Raw genomic sequence first — 21570 nt, forward strand, 5'->3', positions numbered from 1 at the left:
GTGGCCAGCAGGGGGTGGACTTTCAGGAAAGAGGTGTGGCCAGGGAGGTGAAGTAAGTGCAAGGAAAGAGGCGTGGCCAGTGGGAGGCGCCATAGGAGTAGAGGAGGCAGGAAAGAGGCGTGGCCAGCAGGGGGTTCCAGGGGGTTGAGTTTCAGGAAAGAGGCGTGGCCAGCAGGGGGTGGACTTTCAGGAAAGAGGTGTGGCCAGGGAGGTGAAGTAAGTGCAAGGAAAGAGGTGTGGCCAGCAGGGGGTGGACTTTCAGGAAAGAGGTGTGGCCAGGGAGGTGAAGTAAGTGCAAGGAAAGAGGCGTGGCCAGCAGGGGGTGGAGTGTCAGGAAAGAGGCGTGGCCAGGGGAGTGAAGTTAGTGCCAGGAAAGAGGCGTGGCCAGCCAGTAGGGAGCACCATGGCAGTGGGTCATGCACAGGAAAGAGACATGGCCAACAGAGGGTGCCAGGGGTTTCAGGAAAAAGGGATGGCCAGCAGGGGGCACCAGCAGGTGGGAGGTTGCAGGAAAGATGCATGGCCAGTAGGGGGCACCATGGCAGTGGGGCATGCACAGGAAAGAGGGACGGCCAGCAGGGAGCACGAGGGGATCAGAGCAGGTAGCAGAAAGGAGTGTGGCCAGCAGGGGGCGCCAGGATCTGCAGAAGCCGCAGGAAAGAGGCACGGCCAGGAGGGGGCGCCAGGGGATTGGAGCAGGTGGTAGGAATGGGGTGTGGCCGGCCGGCTGCCCATCCCGCTCACCTCCAGGCAGAAGTTCACGACTTCAGAGAGATGCTGGACCACGATGGCGACTTCCGTCTCCAGGAGTTCGTCAAAAACCTCCATCGCTTCGCTTGCGTGGACCTGGAGGATGGACGGGGTGGGAGGGTGGGGCAAGTTAGAAAAGAGAAAGGGGGGGGGAGACAAGACATTAACTTTTGAGCATTAGATCAGGAGTAGGGAACGATGGTCCTTTAATGACTTGTGGACTTCAACTCCCAGAATTCCCCAGCCAGGTACGGCTAAAAGCAAGCCTTTTACACCAGGGGTCTTCAAACTCGGCCCTTTGATGATTTGTGGACTTCAACTCCCAGAATTCCTCAGCCAGGCACGGAGCTGAAGTCCACAAGTCATCAAAGGGCCGAGTTTGAAGACCCCCGCTTTACACACACACACACACACACACACACACACACAAAGACCGCACCTCGTTCACGTGAATGAGTTCCCGGATGGCTGCTATCACCTTGGGCACCATGGAAGACATCAGAGTCTGGAAGGAGGAGATTGGAGATCCACTTAAAAATTAAATGCACGGTAGTGCAATGCTTCTCAAACTCGGTCCCTTTTCAAAACAGCTGGACTTCAACTCCCAGAATTCCCCAGCCAGCCCTGGAGGCGGCTATTCAATCTTCCAGAGTTCACCTGGATTCAAAGGGGTTTTGATTTTAAGCTCATCGTTTTCCCAATCGGTAAATTAAAAGCATAGGATCCATCGGTCAAAGTCGATCCGCCAGAAATCCAGTTTCAAAAAAGGATCCTTTTCCCAAACACAGGGCATTGGGTAGTCCAGAGGGGGGGGAGAGAGAGGGGGGGGGAAATGAGTGGCTCTCTAGACCAGCAGCCACTGCCAATCCGGGAGCATTGGGAGGGCCGCAGATTTTAACTTGGATCTGGTGGCAGAGAGTTCCGCAGACCCTTTGAGTTACTTTCTACCAGCAACAGTGCGGCTTCGGCCTCAATTAACAGGAGGAGGAGGAGGAGAAGGGGGCAGGTGGGACGAAAGAGGAAGAGGATGGTGCACCCACCACTTCGTCAGAGCTCAGCCCTCCTACCACGGCAGTCAAGCTCCGGAGGGAGTAGTAAAGGACGGACGGCTGACTCCGGTTGTTGAGCGTCTGATGGAAGAGGCGCAGGAGATCTTTGTAGTAGGGAGAGAACTGGTCTGGGTCCAGATCCAGAGCCGACTGCAGCAGCAGCAACGCCATCTGTGACCACAAGGAGGTTGAGAGACAAAGTGGTCTAGCTAGAACCCAGGCAATGCCGAGTTCTAGTCCTGCCTTAGGCATGAAAGCCGGCTGGGTGACTTTGGGCTAATCCCTTTCTCTCAACGTAACCCATTTCACAGGGCTGTTGTGGGGAAAATAGGAGGATGAAAGGAGTATAATTAGGTATGTTCCCCAACTCGAACTAAAAATAATGAAGGTAGGAAAAGATAAAAGATAGATAGATAGATAGATAGATAGATAGATAGATAGATAGATAGATAGATAGATAGATAGATAGATAGATAGATAGATAGATAGATAGATAGATAGATAGATAGATAGATGATACAGTAGATAGGCAGGCAGGCAGACAGACAGGATGGATGGACAGACGGAATGGATAGATGGATGGATGGAAGCAGGATAGATAGATAGATAGATAGATAGATAGATAGATAGATAGATAGATAGATAGATAGATAGATAGACAGACAGAATGAACACAATGGATGTATGTATGTAATGGATGAATGGAAACAGATTAGATAGATAGATAGATAGATAGATAGATAGATAGATAGATAGATAGATAGATAAGCAGGTAGGCAGGCAGGTAGGATGGATGGATGGATGTAATGGATGGATGGATGGACGGACAGACAGAATGGATGGATGGATATAATGGATGAATGGAAACAGATTAGACAGACAGATAGATAGATAAGCAGGGAGGCAGGCAGGCAGACGATGGATGGATGGATATAATGGATGGATGGATAGACAGACAGACAGACAGACAGACAGAATGGATGGATGTAACGGATGGATGGAAACAGATTAGATAGATAGATAGATAGATAGATAGATAGATAGATAGATAGATAGATAGATAGATAGATAGATAGATAGATAGATAGATAGATAGATACTAGATAGGCAGGCAGGCAGACAGAATGGATGGACAGACGGAATGGATAGATGGATGGATGCAGGATAGATAGATAGATAGATAGATAGATAGATAGATAGATAGATAGATAGATAGATAGATAGATAGATAGATAGACTGACTGACAGGTAGAGGCAGGTAGGTAAGTAGGTAGGCAGGTAGAGAGATAGGTAGACAGAGGCGTGGGACTGATGGGGGGGTTCACAAGGGACCCCCCCCGACGCCTCCCTCCCTCGCTTTGCACCCCCTGCCCAGTCTCCACCCACCTGGCACCTGCTGGGGTCTCGGGAGCGGGCCCCGTGCTGAATGCTCTGAAGCATCTGGGGCCACTTCTCCAAGGTCTCGTTCTTCAAGATGACGGCCGCCAGCTGGGCTAAGCCCAGGGAGACTTTATGGCTGGAAAAGAGGGTTTATCTTTGGGGGGGGGGGGAAGGCAGAGAGGCTAAACTGACCCCTCAGTGCCTCCCCAGCAGGAATAACTCACTCTGTCTGCTGTTGCAAGCTGTTTAGCACCAGGGTTTTGAGCCTGAAACAGACGAGATTTGGGGGGAAGATTTGAGTTTTGGAATGAAAATACACAATCCTGGCTTAGCGAGCGAGCCACGTTGTTGAACACCCCGCAGATTTTGTGAACCGGGTCTCTCCGATTCCAATGTTTTAACCCCGTTATAATGGTCCATGGGGAGGACTGGATCGGGAGTCCACAAAAATGCCAAATCCAGTCTCTGTGTCTGTGNGAGATTTGGGGGGAAGATTTGAGTTTTGGAATGAAAATACACAATCCTGGCTTAGCGAGCGAGCCACGTTGTTGAACACCCCGCAGATTTTGTGAACCGGGTCTCTCCGATTCCAATGTTTTAACCCCGTTATAATGGTCCATGGGGAGGACTGGATCGGGAGTCCACAAAAATGCCAAATCCAGTCTCTGTGTCTGTGCGACGCACCGCACGTTAATTACGATAGTCATGATAACGGATTAATAGATTTGCCTTCCCGGGACTTACATCTCTTGATCCGCTGCGGCAATTTTCTTCCAGTGCTTGCTCAGCCGCCGTCTCAGCAACACGGCGGCAAACTGCTGGATCTGGGAACGAAGGAAGAGAGAAAACGGGAAGGCTGCTGAAGGAAAGGATCCAAAGAGCAGATCCTGAGAAATAAAAGCATAGCGGCTTTGGGCAGGGGGAAAGCCACACCGCCTACACCTGAACGTAGGAAGGGTAGCGCTCAAGCAGAACAGAGTCTTATTCTTTGTATTAAAAATGGAGAGTGATTAATATTTATATGTATACTAGCTGTACCCGGCCACACGTTGCTGTGGCTCAGTCTGGTTAAATGGAAAAGAAGTGTGTTGCTTTTATGTCCAACAGATGGCGCTGTTTTTCAAAAAAGCATGTTTTTACCTGTCACAGGTGTGACATCTATATAATAGTAGGTATATAAAAACACGCGCGTATTCGAATGCAACGTTGTGTCAAAATTTCAAAGCAATTGGTGAAGAACTTTTGGAGATTTCAGATTTTGAACAAACGAACATTTACATTTTTATTTATATAGAAAGATACATGTATTGGGGGGGTGTCTGTGTGTATCTGTCTCTAATTACGTTAAAAATTTGAATCCTGGGTGATGCCATGTAGTAAAAACAAATAAATACGAACACCAGGATAATATCAAACTAGGATTTGTTTAACAAAATGCTGAGCTTTCGTCAGCCAGCACTGCCAACATCATCAGAGCATAAAAACAAGTCAATGGGAGTTCCCTTTTTATAACGCCGGCCGATTTTGCGCACGGCTCCTGGACCTAGTCATTGGTCCATCTGATATCTCTGATTGTTTCATTCTTGGAAGGCACGTAATCGTTGTCCCCTTGATGGTTGTTAAAGCCGCAGTTCCCTTATCCGGGAGCCGTGTGCAAAATCAGCCGGCGTTATAAAAAGGGAACTCCCATTGACTTGTTTTTATGCTCTGATGATGTTGGCAGTGCTGGCTGATGAAAGCTCAGCATTTTATTAAACAAATCCTAGTTTGATATTACCCTGGTGTTCGTATTTATTTGTTTTTACTATATATTCGGGTCTTTTCCCAGTGTAAGATTGAGAGTATCTTGGCGACGTTTTGACGAGGTCCCACTCGTCATCTTCAGGCTGGGGTCTTCGGCTTCGTGCTTGTGCGAGCAAAGTGTGATCGGAGCTGCCGTCTCTCTATAAATATTGGTGGGGGTGTGTGGAGTGCTGGCTTAGTTGCTGTAGGTGGGTTGGTTGGCTGTGTGGGAGTTATTGTTTGCGGATTGTTCGGCTGTTTCGTAACATCCTGAGTAGCTGAGGTGCTGGCTGTGTGCCCAGTCCCAGTCCCCCTTTAATTTTTTGTTAGTATATCTACATCCATCCATGTATATAGCTAGATTTTTAGGGGTGCGCCTCGCCCCAAAACTTGGCCTTAGTTTTGGAGTAGGGCTTATATTAGGTTCACCCCCAAAAAATCAAGCTAGGGCTTACTATCAGGCTGGGTCTAACTTTGGAGGAAACACCGTAGCATGTGTATATGTGTGTGATATATGTGTGTGTATACTTTCTTTTGAGAGCAGACAACAGAATTTCATTTTTAACGTGGGCCAGTGTGCTCGTAGTAGAATATGACAATAAAAGTTATCTTAAGATAAGATAATCTTTATTGTCATTTTTTACTGTGGGCACACTGGCCCACATTACAAATGAAATTCTGTTGCCTGCTCTCAAAAAGTGTACACATATATAACCCAGGTATAAACATCTTATCTTATAAACATCTTATCGATTCTCCCTTCTCATTGTTTGCAACCACCTATATCTACAACTAAGCTTATGTTTGAGCTCCTTCTCACCTGAAAGAGTGCGTTGTGACTTACCTGAGGGTCTTGTGAATGTGTCATGACATGGCAGAGGTGGGAAAGAGCTGCCGGTTGCTTTAGTAATTCTTTCAGCTGCGCTGTTGCCTGGAAGGATGAAAGAACAGGCAGCAAAGTGTTAAACCTGCTCCAAAAGTCCCTTTTTTGAAGGATTTGCCCCCAAAGCTTCTCTAGAGGAAGGAATGTTTCAAACCACATAGACTAGAGACAATAAATCAGTATAGATCAGGGGTCTTCAAACTTGGCCCTTTGATGATTCGTGAACTTCAACTCCCAGAATTCCTCAGCCAGCATGCAGGAACTACGACCCTTTTATGACTTGTGGACTTCAACTCCCAGAATTCCTCAGCCCAGCGTGAGGGAACTAGGACCCTTTGATGACTTGTGGACTTCAACTCCCAGAATTCCTCAGCCAGCGTGAGGGAACTAGGACCCTTTGATGACTTGTGGACTTCAACTCCCAGAATTCCTCAGCCAGCGTGAGGGAACTAGGACCCTTTGATGACTTGTGGACTTCAACTCCCAGAATTCCTCAGCCCAGCGTGCCTGGCTGAGGAATTCTGGGAGCTGAAGTCCACAAGTCATAAAAGGGCCAAGTTTGAAGACCCCTGATATAGACAGACATCGACTGAAGTTACAAAGACAGTGAAAAAGAGACTTATGGCTGTTTTTCACACTAACGACCGTAGCACCATCCCCGTGGTCATATGATCAAAATTCAGAGGCTTAGAAACTGGCATGTACTTATGACGGTCGCAGCGTCTCCGGTTCCTGTGAACCTTCCCAGCCAGCTTCAATTGAGGAAGCTAGATTCGCTTAACGCCCCCATTTATTTACTTATCAATTGCAGCAATTCACTTAACAGGGCAAAAAAAAGTCGTAAAATGGGCAGAAACGAACGTTAACAACCGCCTTGCTTGGCAACAGAAATTCTGAGCATGACTGCGGGTTGTAACTTGAGGACTACCTGTAAATTAGATTTTTTTTTCAGGGCCATAAATTTGAGCCAGAAAAGAACAGGAGAGAATCCATTTCTGTTTGGTGGGCAGTTTCCTTCCACAGTGGGAAGAAAAATAAACCTGTAGCCCTAACAACTCGATGAAAACCTGGTGTTGAGTTGCTTAAAACCCAAGATGACATACTAAAAAAAACGGCGCTGATGTTGTTTTAATCTTTTATCTTGTTGCTTTTATATATTTTTAGTACACATTTTATATCAGAATAGAATAGAATATAGAATGGAATGGAACAGAATAAGAATGGAATAAGAATAGAATGGAATAGGGCAGGAAGGGACCTTGGAGGCCATCTAGTCCAACCCCCTGCCCAGGCAGGAAACTCTATATACCATTTCTATATACCATATATAGATTCTATATACCGGAAGTTTTTTCAGACAGACCGGTCTGATTGAGAACACCTGGACATTTTTAACTGCTATACTGCAGGTTTTTTTTTTACTTTTTACAATATCTTTTACCATGCAGCCCCCCAACTAGGGGCATTAAGCAGGCTCAAGTCGCAACTGTGAAACATTTTTAAATCCAAATTTCTTTTTCTGACAAAGAGTTAAAGAATTAAATCGGGAGACTAAGATGGCCATTTCTAGCTTGTTAAGCTTTCATCAGTTAGCCCAGTGGTTCTCAACCTTTTTAATGCCGCGACCCCAACCGGTCGTAAGTCGAGGACTAAACCGGTCGTAAGTCGAGGACTACCCAACCAGTCGTAAGTCGAGGACTTTCCCTCTCCGGGAGCGCCGCGCATGCATGGTTCCGCCCCCTGCGTCGGCCGAGGCGTAGCTGGCAAGCGGCAGAGACGGAGCAGGCCGACCANTAGCCCAATGGTTCTCAACCTGTGGGTCGGGACCCCATTTGGGGTCGATCGACCATTTCACGGGGGTCGCCAAGCAAGGCTGTCCGCCATTTTTTTTGTCCGCCATTTTTTCCCCTTTTCCGGCAGGTGCCTTACCTCCCTTGGGCTGGGCCAGCTGGTGGTCGGCCTGCTCTGTCTCTGCCGCTTGCCAGCTACGCCTCAGCCGGCGCAGGGGGTGGAACCACGCATGCGCGGCGCTCCCGGGCAGGGAAAGTCCTCGACTTACGACCGGTTGGGTAGTCCTCGACTTACGACCGGTTTAGTCCTCGACTTACAACTGGTTTAATCCTCGACTTACGACCGGTTGGGGTCGCAGCATTAAAAAGGTTGAGAACCACTGAGTTAGCCATACCCTTTATAGGATTCGAACCTGGGCAGTTTACATACTAGGCATATATAGAATCAAGATCACGTGAAGTGTTAATACCACTTTACAAGGCCTTGGTAAGGCCACACTTGGAATACGGCATCCAGTTTTGGTCACCACAATGTAAAAAAGATGCTGAGACTCTAGAAAGAGTGCAGAGAAGAGCAACCAAGATGATCAGGGGACTGGAGGCTAAAACATACGAGGAACGGCTGCTGGAATTGGGGATGTCTAGTTTAATGAAGAGAAGGATGAGGGGGGGACATGATAGCAGCCTTCCAGTATCTCAAGGGCTGCCCTAAAGAAGAGGGAGTCAAGCTATTCTCCAAAGCGCCTGAAGGCAGGACAAGAAGCAACGGGTGGAAACTAACCAAGGAGAGAAGCAACCTAGAACTAAGGAGAAACTTCCTGACAGTTAGAACAATTAACCAGCGGAACCACCTGCCTCCAGAAGCGGTGAATGCTCCAACACTGGAAGTTTTTAAGAGGAGACTGGATAGCCATTTGTCCGAAATGGTGTAGGGTTTCCTGCCTGAGCAGGGGGTTGGACTAGATGACCTCCAAGGTCCCTTCCAACTTTATTATTATTATTATTATTATTATTATTATTATTATTATTATTATTACTACATTATTATTACATTATAATAATAATATTATTATTATTATTATTATTATTATTATTATTATTATTATTATTTCAGACAAGTGGCTGTCCAGTCTCTTCTCAAACACGTCTGAATGTCGACCAGGTGGCCATGGCGAATGATTGCAATGGTCCTAAGTGTGAATAACGGTCATAAAGTCCCTTTTTCCCCACTTGGGTCCCTAAGTGAACTGTTGGCAAGTCGAGGACTGCCCTGTACGCCCACTCCCCCCTCCCCAAAGCCAACCGCCCCCACACACAAAGCCCCTCTATCCCCTTCCTCCCCCCCCCTCCCCACCTGCCCGCCGCTCTACCTGTTGGATGACGGCGTTGTCAGGCTGCAGCAAGAGCGCCAGGATCTGCTCCAGCTCCGGCTGGGCTGCCATGGGGCTGCGGGAGGCGGCAGGCGGGGGAAGCGAAGGAAGGCCGGGCCGGGGGGCATGGAAAGGGGAGGGAGAGGGGGCGGAGGAGGCCCCACAGTCCCCGGGAAGGGGGCGAGGAAGGCGGAGGACGTCCCAGGCGGAGCGCGGCCAGCAGCGGTTGCCCAGCCTCCAAAACGCCCAGCACGTGTGGAGCAGACAAATCGCAGCTTCCGGGGTGGGCTGGAAGGGGAACCGGAAGGGCGCGGCTCCAGCGCCGTTCAGGTGCGGAGGACTTACTGCAACCGCCCAATTTCTCCCTCCCCCCGGGAAGGGAGGTCGGTCAGGGAGGCATCTTCCCCGTGAGAGAGGGCTTTTTCTTTCTTTCTTTCCTTCCATCCTTCCTTTTTCTTTTTCTTTCTCTTTCCTTCCTTCCTTTTCCTTCCATCCTTTCTTTCTTTTTCTTTCTCCTTCCTTTTCCTTCCATCCTTTCTCCTTTTCCTTCTTTCTTTCTTTCCTTCCTTTCCTTTTCCTTCCTTCCTTTTTCTTTCTCCTTCCTTCCTTTTCCTTTCATCCTTTCTTTCTCTTTTCTCCTTTTCTTTCCTTCTTTTCCTTCCTTCTTTCTTTCTTTCCTTCCTTTTCTTTTTTCTCTTTCTTTTCTTCCTCTTCCTTCCTTCCTTCCATCCATTCTTTCTTCCTTTTTATTTCTTTCTTCTTCCTTCCTTCCTTCCTTTTCCTTCCATCCTTTCTTTCTCCTTTTCCTTCTTTCTTTCCTTCCTTCCTTTCCTTTTCCTTCCTTCCTTTTTCTTTTTCTTTCTCCTTCCTTCCTTTTCCTTTCATCCTTTCTTTCTCTTTTCTCCTTTTCTTTCCTTCTTTTCCTTCCTTCTTTCTTTCTTTCCTTCCTTTTCTTTTTTCTTTCTTTTCTTCCTCTTCCTTCCTTTTCCTTCCTTCCTTCCTTCCATCCTTTCTTTCTCCTTTTCCTTCTTTCCTTCCTTCCTTCCTCCCTCCCTCTTCTCTGTGGTTGGAGGTTGAGCACCTACCCAACCCACCCGGCCAGCTGGGAAGGGAGTCCAGTCAGAGAAAGCACTCTGCACATGTTCAGAGGCATTGGCGTCTCTGTTAGATAGGGGCATAAATCTGTTTCTTTCCTCTTTTATGGGGTTGGAGGATGAGCCCAACAACAACTCACTAGAACCACCCAACCCATCAAGCCAAGCTCTCTGGGAAGGGAGGCCAGGCAAGGAAAGCGCTCGGCCCATGCTCAGAGGCATCTGCTTCTCCCTTAGAGAAGATAGGGCTCTCCAGCTGTGCCTTTTCTCTTTGGCTGGGTGGAGGGACGAGGCCAATTTTATTTTATCCAAAGATCCAAAGCATGCAATTTTTTTTGCAATCTGGGTGATCGCAGTGGACGTTTCATTTGCGCCGTCGTGCAATCGCCCGGCTGCAAATTTGCAAAATTTTGTTTTTGCCCGTGTTGGGAGAGGGCTCAGATATGTCTTCGTTTTCCTCCTGTGGGCCTTTTCTTTGGATGAGGGAGGGACCCAGGTAGACTGCGACTGGGCGTGGAAGCTCTACCGAGCTTTAAATCAGGCGCCCCTCTTTATGAGTTGCGGTTCGTCGCAACTGTTGGCAGGGAGTTTGCAACCGCGAAGACTTCGGTTTCGTAAAGGGGCTTTGCGTGTCTGTTGAGGGGAGACAAAGGGGTGATCGGTTTTTTAAAATTATTATTATTTTTTAATGATCAATTATTATTAATTAACAACGCCAGTGATTCCCTTAACAAGAGTGGCAAGAAATGATGTAAAATGGGCCAAAACTCACTTTAACAACCGTCTCGCTTAGCGACAGAAACGTTGGGCTCAATTGTGGTTGTTGAGGATTCCCCGTATAAGCGCCATCGCCCTTGGCGACTTTAAAGACGGGTGGACTTCAACTCCCAGCATTCCCCCTGTTCAAAAGGCAGGAGACGGAACAGAGCAACGTAGAGAAAAAGCCAGAATTTGCGATGAGAGGGTGTGTTTTTTTTGAGTTTTTCCATTTCCTTTTTATTAATAAAATTTAACTTCAAGATCTGTAAAAAGAAACGCGGAACCGAGACGTCAAATTAAAAAATAATCCAACTTCAACCCTTGCTAATATACATAATTCCTTATATATACTTTTTTCCCCCTTAATATAATATATATTTTCTTCGCCCAGGTGCAGAGAGAGACGGGAGGGGTTTTTTTCTCTCTCTCTCTCTCTCACCTGTACTGGGAGAGAGTGCCAGACACCTTGTGACTAATTGTACAAAGGAGGTGACGAAGAGGAAGAAAAACATCTTGGTGAACCAGGGTGAAAGATCCGTTTGACGGAGGACAAATGATCTCATTTCATTACCAGGTGATTTAACGTTCAACAGCAGAAATCCATTAAGTGTTTTTCACACTTGGGAGCTGTGAGATGTATGGAACTTCAACTCCCAGGCTGGGGAATTCTGGGAATTGCAAGTCCCACAGATCTTACAGCTCCCAAGTTTGAAAAACATTGCACTTCAAATCCTTTGCGCAGATCCCTGAAGACAATTATCCGATTACTTCTACCAGTCTCACCTAAAAGTGACTCCTAAAAGTTGCATGAAATTAAAATCTGCTTGGATGCAGCCCCCACACACACCAAATTTCACGGAATCTCCCATTTTCCTCCGACAGGAGAAAGCACAGTTTTTATTTCTCTTCGCCAAAACGGTGCCTGGTGGAAGGAAATCCCCGTTGCTCTCCAACCACGATTCCCATCAGCCTAACAGTACGAAACTCAGAATATTCTGGACCGTAGCAGCCTGGGAAAGCACCCCTAACTGTCCCAACCAAGTCAAATTCTCCTGAATTCTGAACTTCAAACGCGTCTCTTGGCTATCAGGACCTAGTTTGATCTGGGTGAGATCAGCCGGTTGATCCATCTCTCTCTAGGCTAGGTCAGGTTTGAAAGTGCCTGATGATGGCTGGCTGGGATCTCTTCCTAAAACTGAACAAGAACTCTGGAGAAAAAAAAGGGGAAACGAGATGAAAATGTTTTTTGAGATCTGGGGAGAGAGGGAATGCATTAGAAGAAAGGGAGGTGTGTTGAACCGAACGTAGGTTTTTACCCTCTTGATTATATAGAGACCATAGGGGGAAATAATAAAATATCTAGACATGTATATTGAAACCAAATTTAGCTTCTACCTATTGATCAGATAAGCAGCAGGGAAAAAAAATGATAAAATCTCTAGGAATATGTGTGTTGAGCTAAGTGTAGCCTTTCTCCATTGAACCAATCAGATAGTCAGCAAGGGAAAAAATGATAAAAATATCTATGTGTGTTGAACTAAATGTAGCTTTTATCCATTGAACTGATCAGATAGTCAGCAAGGGGGAAAATGATAAAATATCTAAGAATATGTGTGTTGAACTAAACGTAGTTTTTATCCATTGAATTGATCAGATAGTCAGCAAGGGAAAAAAATGATAAAATATCTAAGTGTTGAACTAAATGTAGCTTTTATCCATTGAACTGATCAGATAGTCAGCAAGGGGAAAAATGATAAAATATCGAGGAATATGTGTGTTGAGCTAAATGTAGCTTTTATCCATTGAACTGATCAGATAGTCAGCAAGGGAAAAATGATAAAATATCTAAGAATATGTGTGTTGAGCTAAATATAGCTTTTATCCATTGAATGATCAAATAGTCAGCAAGGGGGGAAATGATAAAATATCTAGGAATATGTGTGTTGAACTAAATGTACCTTTTATCCATTGAACTGATCAGATAGTCAGCAGGGGGAAAAACGATAAAATATCTAAGAATATGTTGTGTTGAACTAAATGTAGCTTTTATCCATTGAACTGATCAGATAGTCAGCAATGAAAAAATGATAAAATATTTAAGAATATGTATGTTGAACTAAATGTAGCTTTTATCCATTGAACCGATCAGATAGTCAGCAAGGGGAAAAATGATAAAATATCTAGGAATATTTGTGTTGAACTAAATGTAGCTTTTATCCATTGAACTGATCAGATAGTCAGCAAGGGAAAAAGCACAAAATATCTAGGAATATGTGTGTTGAACTAAATGTGGCTTTTATCCATTGAACTGATCAGATAGTCAGCAAAGGAAAAATGATAAAATATCTAGGAATATGTGTGTTGAACTAAATGTAGCTTTTATCCATTGAATTGATCAGAGTCAGCAAGGGAAAAAACGATAAAATATCTAAGAATATGTTGTGTTGAACTAAACGTAGTTTTTATCCATTGAATTGATCAGATAGTCAGCAAGGGAAAAAATGATAAAATATCTAAGAATATGTGTGTTGAACTAAATGTAGCCTTTATCCATTGAGCTGATCAGATAGTCAGCAAGGGAAAAAATTATAAAATATCTAAGAATATGTGTGTTGAACTAAATGTAGCTTCTATCCCTTGGACTGATAATAAAGTCAACAGGGAAAAAAATAGTAAAATATCTAGAAATGTGTATTGAACGAAATGTAGCTTCTATCTGATAATCAACAGGGGGGGGGGGGAATGATAAAATATCTAGGAATATGTGTCTTGAGCCAGTTGTTGCTTCTACCCATTGAACTGATACAGCCAACAGGAGAAAAATAATAAAATATCCAGAAGTGTGGAGCTTCTATCTGATAATCAACTGAGGGAATAAAATAATTAAACGTCTAGGTCAGGGGTAGGCCATCTTGGCTCTTTTATGACTCGTGGACTTCAACTCCCAGAATTCCTGAGCCAGCCATGCTGAGGAGAAATGGAGAAGTTTCCATGCTGAGCCATGTTGGCTCAGGAATTCTGGGAGTTGAAGTCCACCAGTCATAAAAGAGCCAAGGTGGCCTACCCCTGGCCTAGGTATATGTGTGTTGAACTAAAACCGGGGGGGGGGGGAAGAGAAATATCTCGAAATGTTCTCGTTCCTACCAGCGGCCAGGAGGGAAAATCGGCAATTCATTTCAGTGCAAGGAAGGTGGTTTTTAACTTTAAAAAGGGGGAAGGGAGGATCCAGTAGCAGAGGATATTTGATTGGCTAGAGGACGTGTCGGAGGGTCGCTGAGTGGCTACCTGTCCTGACCAGCAGGAGAGAACGTAAGGCTGCTCCTGTCCCGTTTTGTGGCAGCTCAGCGAGGACCACGACGCTAGGCTGGGACACCCTCCCAAAGTCCAGCCGAGAAAAGGACGAATCATAAATAGCCGGTGTTTTGGAGAAGCCAGCCGGAAAGAGACTTCCAAAGCATGGCCGGACGTGGTCCGCGGACTGACCACGTCCGCCCGAGCCACGAAGGAGCCACGGAAGGGCGCCTAGTCCATCTTCAGGTTGACGTAGATGTAACGGATGAACTTCAGCGACGCGAAGAAGGAGATGGTGCCCAGCATGAGGAAGAAGACGTAGCCGGTCAGCAGCGAGTAGCCGAAAAACTCCACCGTCTGCACCGTGCCGGACATGTTGGAGCGGCGGGTGTAGTAGAAGACCGAGTAGAGGAAGATGAAGAGGCCGGTGGAGCCGGCGCTGAGGATGGAGCGCCACCACCAGCGGTAGTCCTCGCCCGACAGCTGGAAGTAGGTGAGGGCGATGGAGATGCAGGCCCCGACGCTCAGCAGGATGGCGAAGACGAAGAAGAGGATGCCGTACAGGGTGTACTGCTCCCGGCCCCAGACGGTGGCGAAGATGTAGTAGAGCTCCACCGAAATGGCACTGCGGAGGAAAGAGGGGAGTTGGCGAGAGTCAGGCATGGATCCTGGTAGCCTGAGCCTGGAAGGCATCGTCCTTCTGCATGTCCCAAAGGGTGTCTCTCAAGCGTGGCGGCTTGGAAGGTGGGTGGACTTCAACTCCCAGAATTCCCCAGCCAGGCTTCACAATTCCCCATGGCATTCCAACTTCGGAATCCCACTGGGACAGCCTTCCTTCCTTCCATCCTTCCTTCCTTCCTCCTTCCTTTCTCCCTCCCTCCTTTCCCTCTCCCTCCCTTTTTCCTTCTTTCCTCCCTCCCTCCCTCCCTCCTTTCCTTCTCCTTCTCCTTCCTTCCTTTTTCCTTTCCTCTTTCCTTCTCCCTTTTTCCTTCCTTTCCTTCTCCCTCCCCTTCCTCTCTCCCTCCCTCCCTTTCCTTCCTTCCTCCTTTCCTTTCCTTTTCTCTCCTTCCTTTTTCCTTTCCTCTTTCCTTTCCTTCTCCCTCTCCTTCCTTCCTTCTTTCCTTCTCCCTCCCCTTCCTCTCTCCCTCCCTCCCTTTCCTTCCTTCTTTCCTTTTCTCTCCTTCCTTTTTCCTTTCCTCTTTCCTTTCCTTCTCCCCTTCCTTCCTTCCCTCCCTCCTTCCTTTTTTCCTTTCTTCCTTTCTCCCTCCCTCCTTTCCTTCTCCCTCCCCTTTCTTCCTTTCCCCTTCTTCCCTTTTCCCTCCTTTCCTTTCTTTTCCTTTCCTTCTTTTCTCCTTCCCCTTCCTTCTTTCCTTCTCCCCTTCCTTCCTCCCTCCCCCTTCTTTCCCTATCCTTCCTTCCTTCAACTGTAACTCTGGATGGGGAATTCTGGGAGTTGAAGTCCACCCACTTTCAAGCCGTCATAGTTGAGAAACACGGCTCCAGAATGAGGGGGGGGGGTCCCTCCTTCGTATGCAGACTACCAGCAGGGGGAATTGACCCCCCCTTTTTCCATCACCAGGAACCAGGGAGGGGGGAGGGGGAAGCCAAGGCAGCGGAGCACAGCGATACAGGTAGTCCTCAACTTATAACCCTCCGTTTAGCGCCCGCCGGAAGTTACAACGGCACGGAAAGGGGCGACTTGCACCCGGTCCTCGCACGTACAACCGTTGCAGCAGCACCCACCCGGTCAAAATTCGGGAGCTTGGCGACCGGTGACGCATTTTACGACGCTTGCCGTGTCCCAGGGTCACGCGGTCGCCATTCGCGGCCTTCCGACCGGGGAAAGCCGGGCTGGAAGCGATTCGCTTTAAAAAAACCGCGGCCCGAAAAGCCGTAAAATCAGGCAGGACCCGCCTTAAGGACCGCCTTGCTCAGCGACGGAAATTCCGCTCCCGCTCGTGGCCGTTAAGTCGAGGACCCCCTGCTTCTCACCTGAAGGGCAGAAAGCCTCCGATGGTCATGTGCACCAGGGTGGACTTGTACCAGGGCTGGGACGGGATCTCCCGGGCGATGTTCTTGGTGCGGCAGGGGGCGTCGAAGGGCGTGGCCCGATTCTTGCCAAAGATGCCGCCTATGACCGTCAGCGGGAAGCCCACCAGCAGCCAGACGGTCAGCAGCAGGAAGATGGTGGAGACCGGCAGGGCCTGGGTGGAGCCGTTGGCCCAGTGGACGGAGTTCACCACGCTCCAGGTCAGGAAGAAGGGAGCTGCTCAGAGAAGGAAAAGGAGAGAGAAAAACAGGTGTTATTTGTCTGCCTGCCTGCCTGCCTGCCTGCCTATCTATCTATTCCTCCCCGTCTCTCTGACTCTGTTTGTGTCTTTCTCTATAAATATCTATATCTGTCTGTCTGTCTATCTATCATCTATCTTCTATATCTGTCTGTCTGTATATCTATCATCTATCATCATCATCTACTATATCATCTATCATCCATCATCTATCTTCTATATCTACCTACCTATCTATCATCTATCATTTATCTGTATCTGTCTATCTATCTGCTATCTGCTATGTCTATCTATCTATTTTCTATCTTCTATATCTATCTATCTATTCATCCCTCTCTATCTATCCATCCATTTATATCTAGCTATCTATCCATCCATTTATATCTCTCTATATCTATATCTATCTATATCTCTCTATCCATCCATTATCTATCTATCTATCTATCTATCTATCTATCTATCTATCTATCTATCTATCTATCTATCTATCTATCTATCTATCTATCTATCTATCTCTATCCATTCATCCATTATCTATCTTATCTATCTGTCTATCCCATCTATCCTATCTATCCATTATCTATATTATATCTATCTATCTGTCTGTCCGTCCGTCCATCCATCCATCCATCATCTCTCTCTCTCTCTCTCTCTCTCTCTCTCTCTCCTACCTACCTACCTACCTACCTACCATCTATCTGGCTGAGGAATTCTGGGAGTTGAAGTCCACAAGTCATCAAAGGGCCAAGTTTGAAGACCCCTCCTTGTGGACTTCAACTCCCAGAATTCCCCAGCCAGCCTCCTTTAAGATGGGTGGACTTCAACTCCCAGAATTCCTTGCCAAGGCTGAGAATCACCACTCGAGAGTTTTCACCGCAGAAGAGAACCCTCAAAATTTGCCACTAGGACAGGGATGGGGAACGACGGCCCCTTTACGACTTGTGGACTTCAACTCCCAGAATTCCTCAGCCAGCATGGCTGGCTCAAGAATTCTGGGAGTTGAAGTCCACAACTCATAAAGGGGCCATCGTTCCCCAAACCTCTGCACTGGGAAAAAGTCCTCCAAATAAAATGTGCCATAAAGACTGCTGAAGAAGGGCTAGAGCAGTGGTTCTCAACCTTTTTAATGCCGCGACCCCAACCGGTTGTAAGTCGAGGACTAAACCGGTCGTAAGTCGAGGACTAAACCGGTCGTAAGTCGAGGACTACCCAACCGGTCGTAAGTCGAGGACTTTCCCTGCCCATGGTTCTGCCCCCTGCGCCGGCCGAGGCGTAGCTGGCAAGCGGCAGAGACGGAGCAGGCCGACCACCAGCTGGCCCAGCCCAAGGGAGGTAAGGCACCCGCCGGAAAAGGGGAAAAAAAATGGCGGACAAAAAAAATGGACAAAAAAAATGGCAGACAGCCTTGCTTGGCGACCCCCATGAAATGGTCGATCGACCCCAAATGGGGTCCCGACCCACAGGTTGAGAACCACTGGGCTAGAGCGTCCCTATCTTTTGCTAGAGAAAAAGGACCATCAGCGGATCGCCAGCCCGAAGGAACTGGTGGACGACCACCTCCGAGCGCCAGAGGAGATGGAACCTCACCGGAGAAAAGGCTGGTGGTCAGCAGTATATTCCAGACCCACCGCTCGCCCCCGATCTGGCGATAAAAGCTGCTGGACACGTAGCCAGAGATGCAGCAGGTCAAGGCATAGAGGAGGATGGCGGCCGAGTTGATGGCCCCGTGTCGGTGGACGTTGAACATGCCCAGCAGAGCCATCACGATGATGCCGGTGCCCAAGGCCAGGAACTGGCTGCCCACGCCCAACACGGCGCAGAGGAGGCTGCGGTACGGTGGGAACCGGAAGACGTCCGTGTGGATGATCTTCCACCCGTTGTCCCCTTGATCAAAGTCATCTCCTGAGGAGGACGAAGAGGCCTCCTCATCCAGGTTGTAGCGGGCCAGGTCATTCTTGAGGACCCGCATGAGGATGACCACCACAAAGCCCACCAGCAGGAACACCAGTACCATGGAGTTGATGATGGAGAGCCAGTGGATCTCCAGGGTGTGAGGGAAGAAGCCGTCGTCCCCGTTGTGGCCTCCTCGGCGTTCCCCTGGACGTTCCGCGCTGGTCTCCGACCAATGGACGCTGTAGGTGTAGGTGACGGGCAGCACACCCTGGATGTCGTCCAAGCTGGTGGGCTTCACGTTGCGAATGCTGACGTTGGCGTAGACGATACGATCGCCGTTCCACTCCAGGTAGAAGTCCAAGTGGGTCCAGAGGCCAATCTTGTGGGTGTGGGGCAGGAAGCCGCTCTCCTCCATGTAGCCCACGAAGCCACGGAGCGGCAAGTCGTCCACCACAAATTCAAAGTAGTAGAGTTCCTCGATGGCCTGCCGGAGGCGCTCTACCTGAGGAAGGAAGGAAGGAAGGAGAAGTCAACCCGAAACTGAAAGAAAATATGGGTCCCACTAGACCTCAGAGGTTGAAGCCACCAACTCTTTTTATTCTAGGGAGATTCTCAGTCTTCTAGGTCAGGGCTCTTCAAACCTGGCCCTCTGAGGACTTGTGGACTTCAACTCCCAGAATTCATCAGTCAGCGGGCTTCAAGATGAATGGACTACCTCAGCCAGCATGTTTTAAGACAGGGGTCTTCAAACCTGGCCCTTTGATGACTTGTGGACTTCAACTCCCAGAATTCCTCAGCCAGCGGGCTTCAAGATGGATGGACTTCAACTCCCAGAATCCCTCAGCCAGCATGTTTTAAGACAAGGGTCTTCAAACCTGGCCCTTTGATGACTTGTGGACTTCAACTCCCAGAATTCCTCAGCCAGCGTGCTGAGGAGTTGAAGTCCACAAGTCATCAAAGGGCCATAGTTCCCTCACGCTGGCTGAGGAATTCTGGGAGTTGAAGTCCACAAGTCATAAAAGGGTCATAGCTCCCTCACGCTGGCTGAGGAATTCTGGGAGTTCAAGTCCGCAAGTCATCAAAGGGCCATAGTTCCCTCAGGCTGGCTGAGGAATTCTGGGAGTTGAAGTCCACAAGTCATCAAAGGGCCAAGTTTGAAGACCCCTGTTCTAGGTCATGGCCGTCCCAAAGTTGCTTTTTCAGGAAGCAACTGGACTTCGTTGTTCGCTCGTTCGATGTTTCGCTTCTCGTCCCAGAAGCTTCTTCAGTTCTGACTGAATGAAATGGATGGAAGATTTATACTCCTTGCAGACAGCTGGTCATTTGCCTTCTTTTAGAGAGAGTCGTTGAGCCCACTCGGAGATTTATCTGTGTCCTCAGGGTGATCTGAGTGGTGCAAATGTGTGTGGAGATTGCTTGGCTGCAGGATGAGGACACAGGACAGAAAACATCCCACAGCCGAGAAGGCTCGATGCCCATTTGCACCCCTCAGGTGACCCTGAGGACACAGGTAAACCTCCAAGTGGCCTCAACAACTCTCTAAAAGAATGCAAATGACCAGCTGTCTGCAAGGAGTATAAATCCTTCCATTCCCCACCATCCAGTCAGAGCTGGTTAATTGTCCTCACTGTCAGGAAGTTTCTCCTTAGTTCTAGGTTGCTTCTCTCCTTGATTAGTTTCCATCCGTTGCTTCTTGTCCTGCCTTCAGGTGCTTTGGAGAATAAGTGGACCCCCTCTTTTGTGTGGCAGCCCCCCAAATACTGGAATACTGCTATCATGTCCCCCCCCCCCCTTTTTTCTCTAGACTGGCCATTCCCAAATCCTGCAGCTGTTCTTCTTATGTTTTAGCCTCCAGGCCTTTAATCATCTTAATTGCACTTTTTTTCCCCCAAAGTCTCAAAATCTTTTTTTTGTAATGTGGTGACCCACAACTGGATGTAGGATTCCAGGGGTGGCCTTCCTAAGATCACCTTCAGACCAACCGTTCAAATAAAAAAGACCCCAATCAAGAAACTGCCACAGAGCCATCAGTAAACAACCCAACCAAAGAATCCCTAAGACACTGGAAGATAAACTTACTAGCACTGATGATGTTCCCTAGTTGGGTCATGAAACGTCTGCAAGAAAACCACCCAGCTCAGAGAGCACCAAGGACCCCACAGTCATTCCTCCTCCTCCTCCTTCTCCTCCCACACTCCCTTCTAACACTGATGATGTTCCCTAGTCGGGTCATGAAACGTCTGCAAGAAAACAACCAAGCTCAGAGAGCACCAAGGACCCCACAGCCCTCCTCCTCCCCCTACCTCCTCCTCCTCCTCCTCCTCCTCCTCCATAAACCNCAGGGAGCACCCAGGAGCCCTCCTACCGCAATCCAGTTTGGGTCCTCCATTTTTGTTTGTTTTTTGGCGGGGGGGGGGGATTTACCTCATCCGGGGAGAGCTTCTTCTTGCAAAGGATCTTGCTCTCCACGTTCTGCCGGAAGTGGATCTCGTACATGGACTCGGCCATGCGGTCCCCATCCAGCACTTCCCCCAAGGACAGGCTCTTGTGGCGGATGGGAGTCGGGGAGCAGACGGGCAGCTGGTAGTAATGGTAGGTCTCCTGAGGGTTGTGGTAAGGTCCCACTTTGTTCACGTAGAGCATCACCTTGGATCCCTGCTGGTAGTGAGTCTCCGAAGAGGCCACGGCCAGGAAAGGAAGGAAGGAGGCGAGGAGGGCAAGGAGAGGAGAGGGCGCCATGTTGGGGAGGATTCGGGGTCAAGGGTGGGGGCAAGAGCTGGGGTGGAGAAAATAAAAAAAAAGAGAGTTTCATTTTCTCTAGTAAGCAACTTGCAATAGCATGTCTCAAGCTTGGTGGATTTCAACTCCCAGAAGGACTAGGGCAGGGGTAGGCAACCTTGGCTCTTTTATGACTGGTGGACTTCAACTCCCAGAATTCCTGAGCCAGCATGGGGGAACTATGGGTCCCTTGATGACTCGTGGATTTCAACTCCCAGAATTCCTCAGCCAGCGTGAGGGAAACTTTGGCCCTTTTATGGCTTGTGGACTTCAACTCCCAGAATTCCTGAGCCAGCGTGAGGGAACTATGAGCCTTTGATGACTTGTGGACTTCAACTCCCAGAATTCCTGAGCCAGAATGGGGGAGCTATGGGTCCCTTGATGACTTGTGGACTTCAACTCCCAGAATTCCTGAGCCAGCATGGGGAAACTATGGTTCCCTGCCTTGATGACTTGTGGACTT

General features: G+C 48.2%; 2 protein-coding genes across 2 annotated transcripts in view; both read right to left on the reverse strand.

Annotated features, from left to right (window-relative positions):
* Positions 1-9076, reverse strand: part of IPO4 (importin 4) — a gene marked incomplete at its 3' end in the record, with an annotated part of 14543 nt that extends 5467 nt beyond the window's left edge. Inside the window, exons 1-8 of the mRNA XM_015821325.1 lie at positions 9005-9076; positions 5806-5892; positions 3924-4003; positions 3404-3445; positions 3186-3315; positions 1791-1970; positions 1190-1255; positions 745-846 (exon numbers count right to left, since the gene is read on the reverse strand). Of these exons, the coding sequence (XP_015676811.1) occupies positions 745-846; positions 1190-1255; positions 1791-1970; positions 3186-3315; positions 3404-3445; positions 3924-4003; positions 5806-5892; positions 9005-9076 (759 nt within the window). The remainder of the gene's footprint in view (positions 1-744; positions 847-1189; positions 1256-1790; positions 1971-3185; positions 3316-3403; positions 3446-3923; positions 4004-5805; positions 5893-9004) is intronic.
* A 5303-nt stretch (positions 9077-14379) lies between these two features.
* Positions 14380-20852, reverse strand: TM9SF1 (transmembrane 9 superfamily member 1). Its single transcript, XM_029285116.1, has 4 exons — positions 20754-20852; positions 18024-18831; positions 16141-16414; positions 14380-14773 (listed from the first exon to the last, which is right to left on the reverse strand). Exons 1-4 carry the CDS (start codon positions 20835-20837, stop codon positions 14380-14382), a joined length of 1560 nt encoding a protein of 519 aa, XP_029140949.1. The 5' UTR covers positions 20838-20852.
* Positions 20853-21570: the final 718 nt, after the last annotated feature.

The sequence above is a fragment of the Protobothrops mucrosquamatus genome, unplaced genomic scaffold, assembly GCF_001527695.2.
Source record: "Protobothrops mucrosquamatus isolate PMUCROS unplaced genomic scaffold, P.Mucros_1.0 scaffold1306, whole genome shotgun sequence".
Lineage (NCBI taxonomy): Eukaryota > Metazoa > Chordata > Lepidosauria > Squamata > Viperidae > Protobothrops > Protobothrops mucrosquamatus.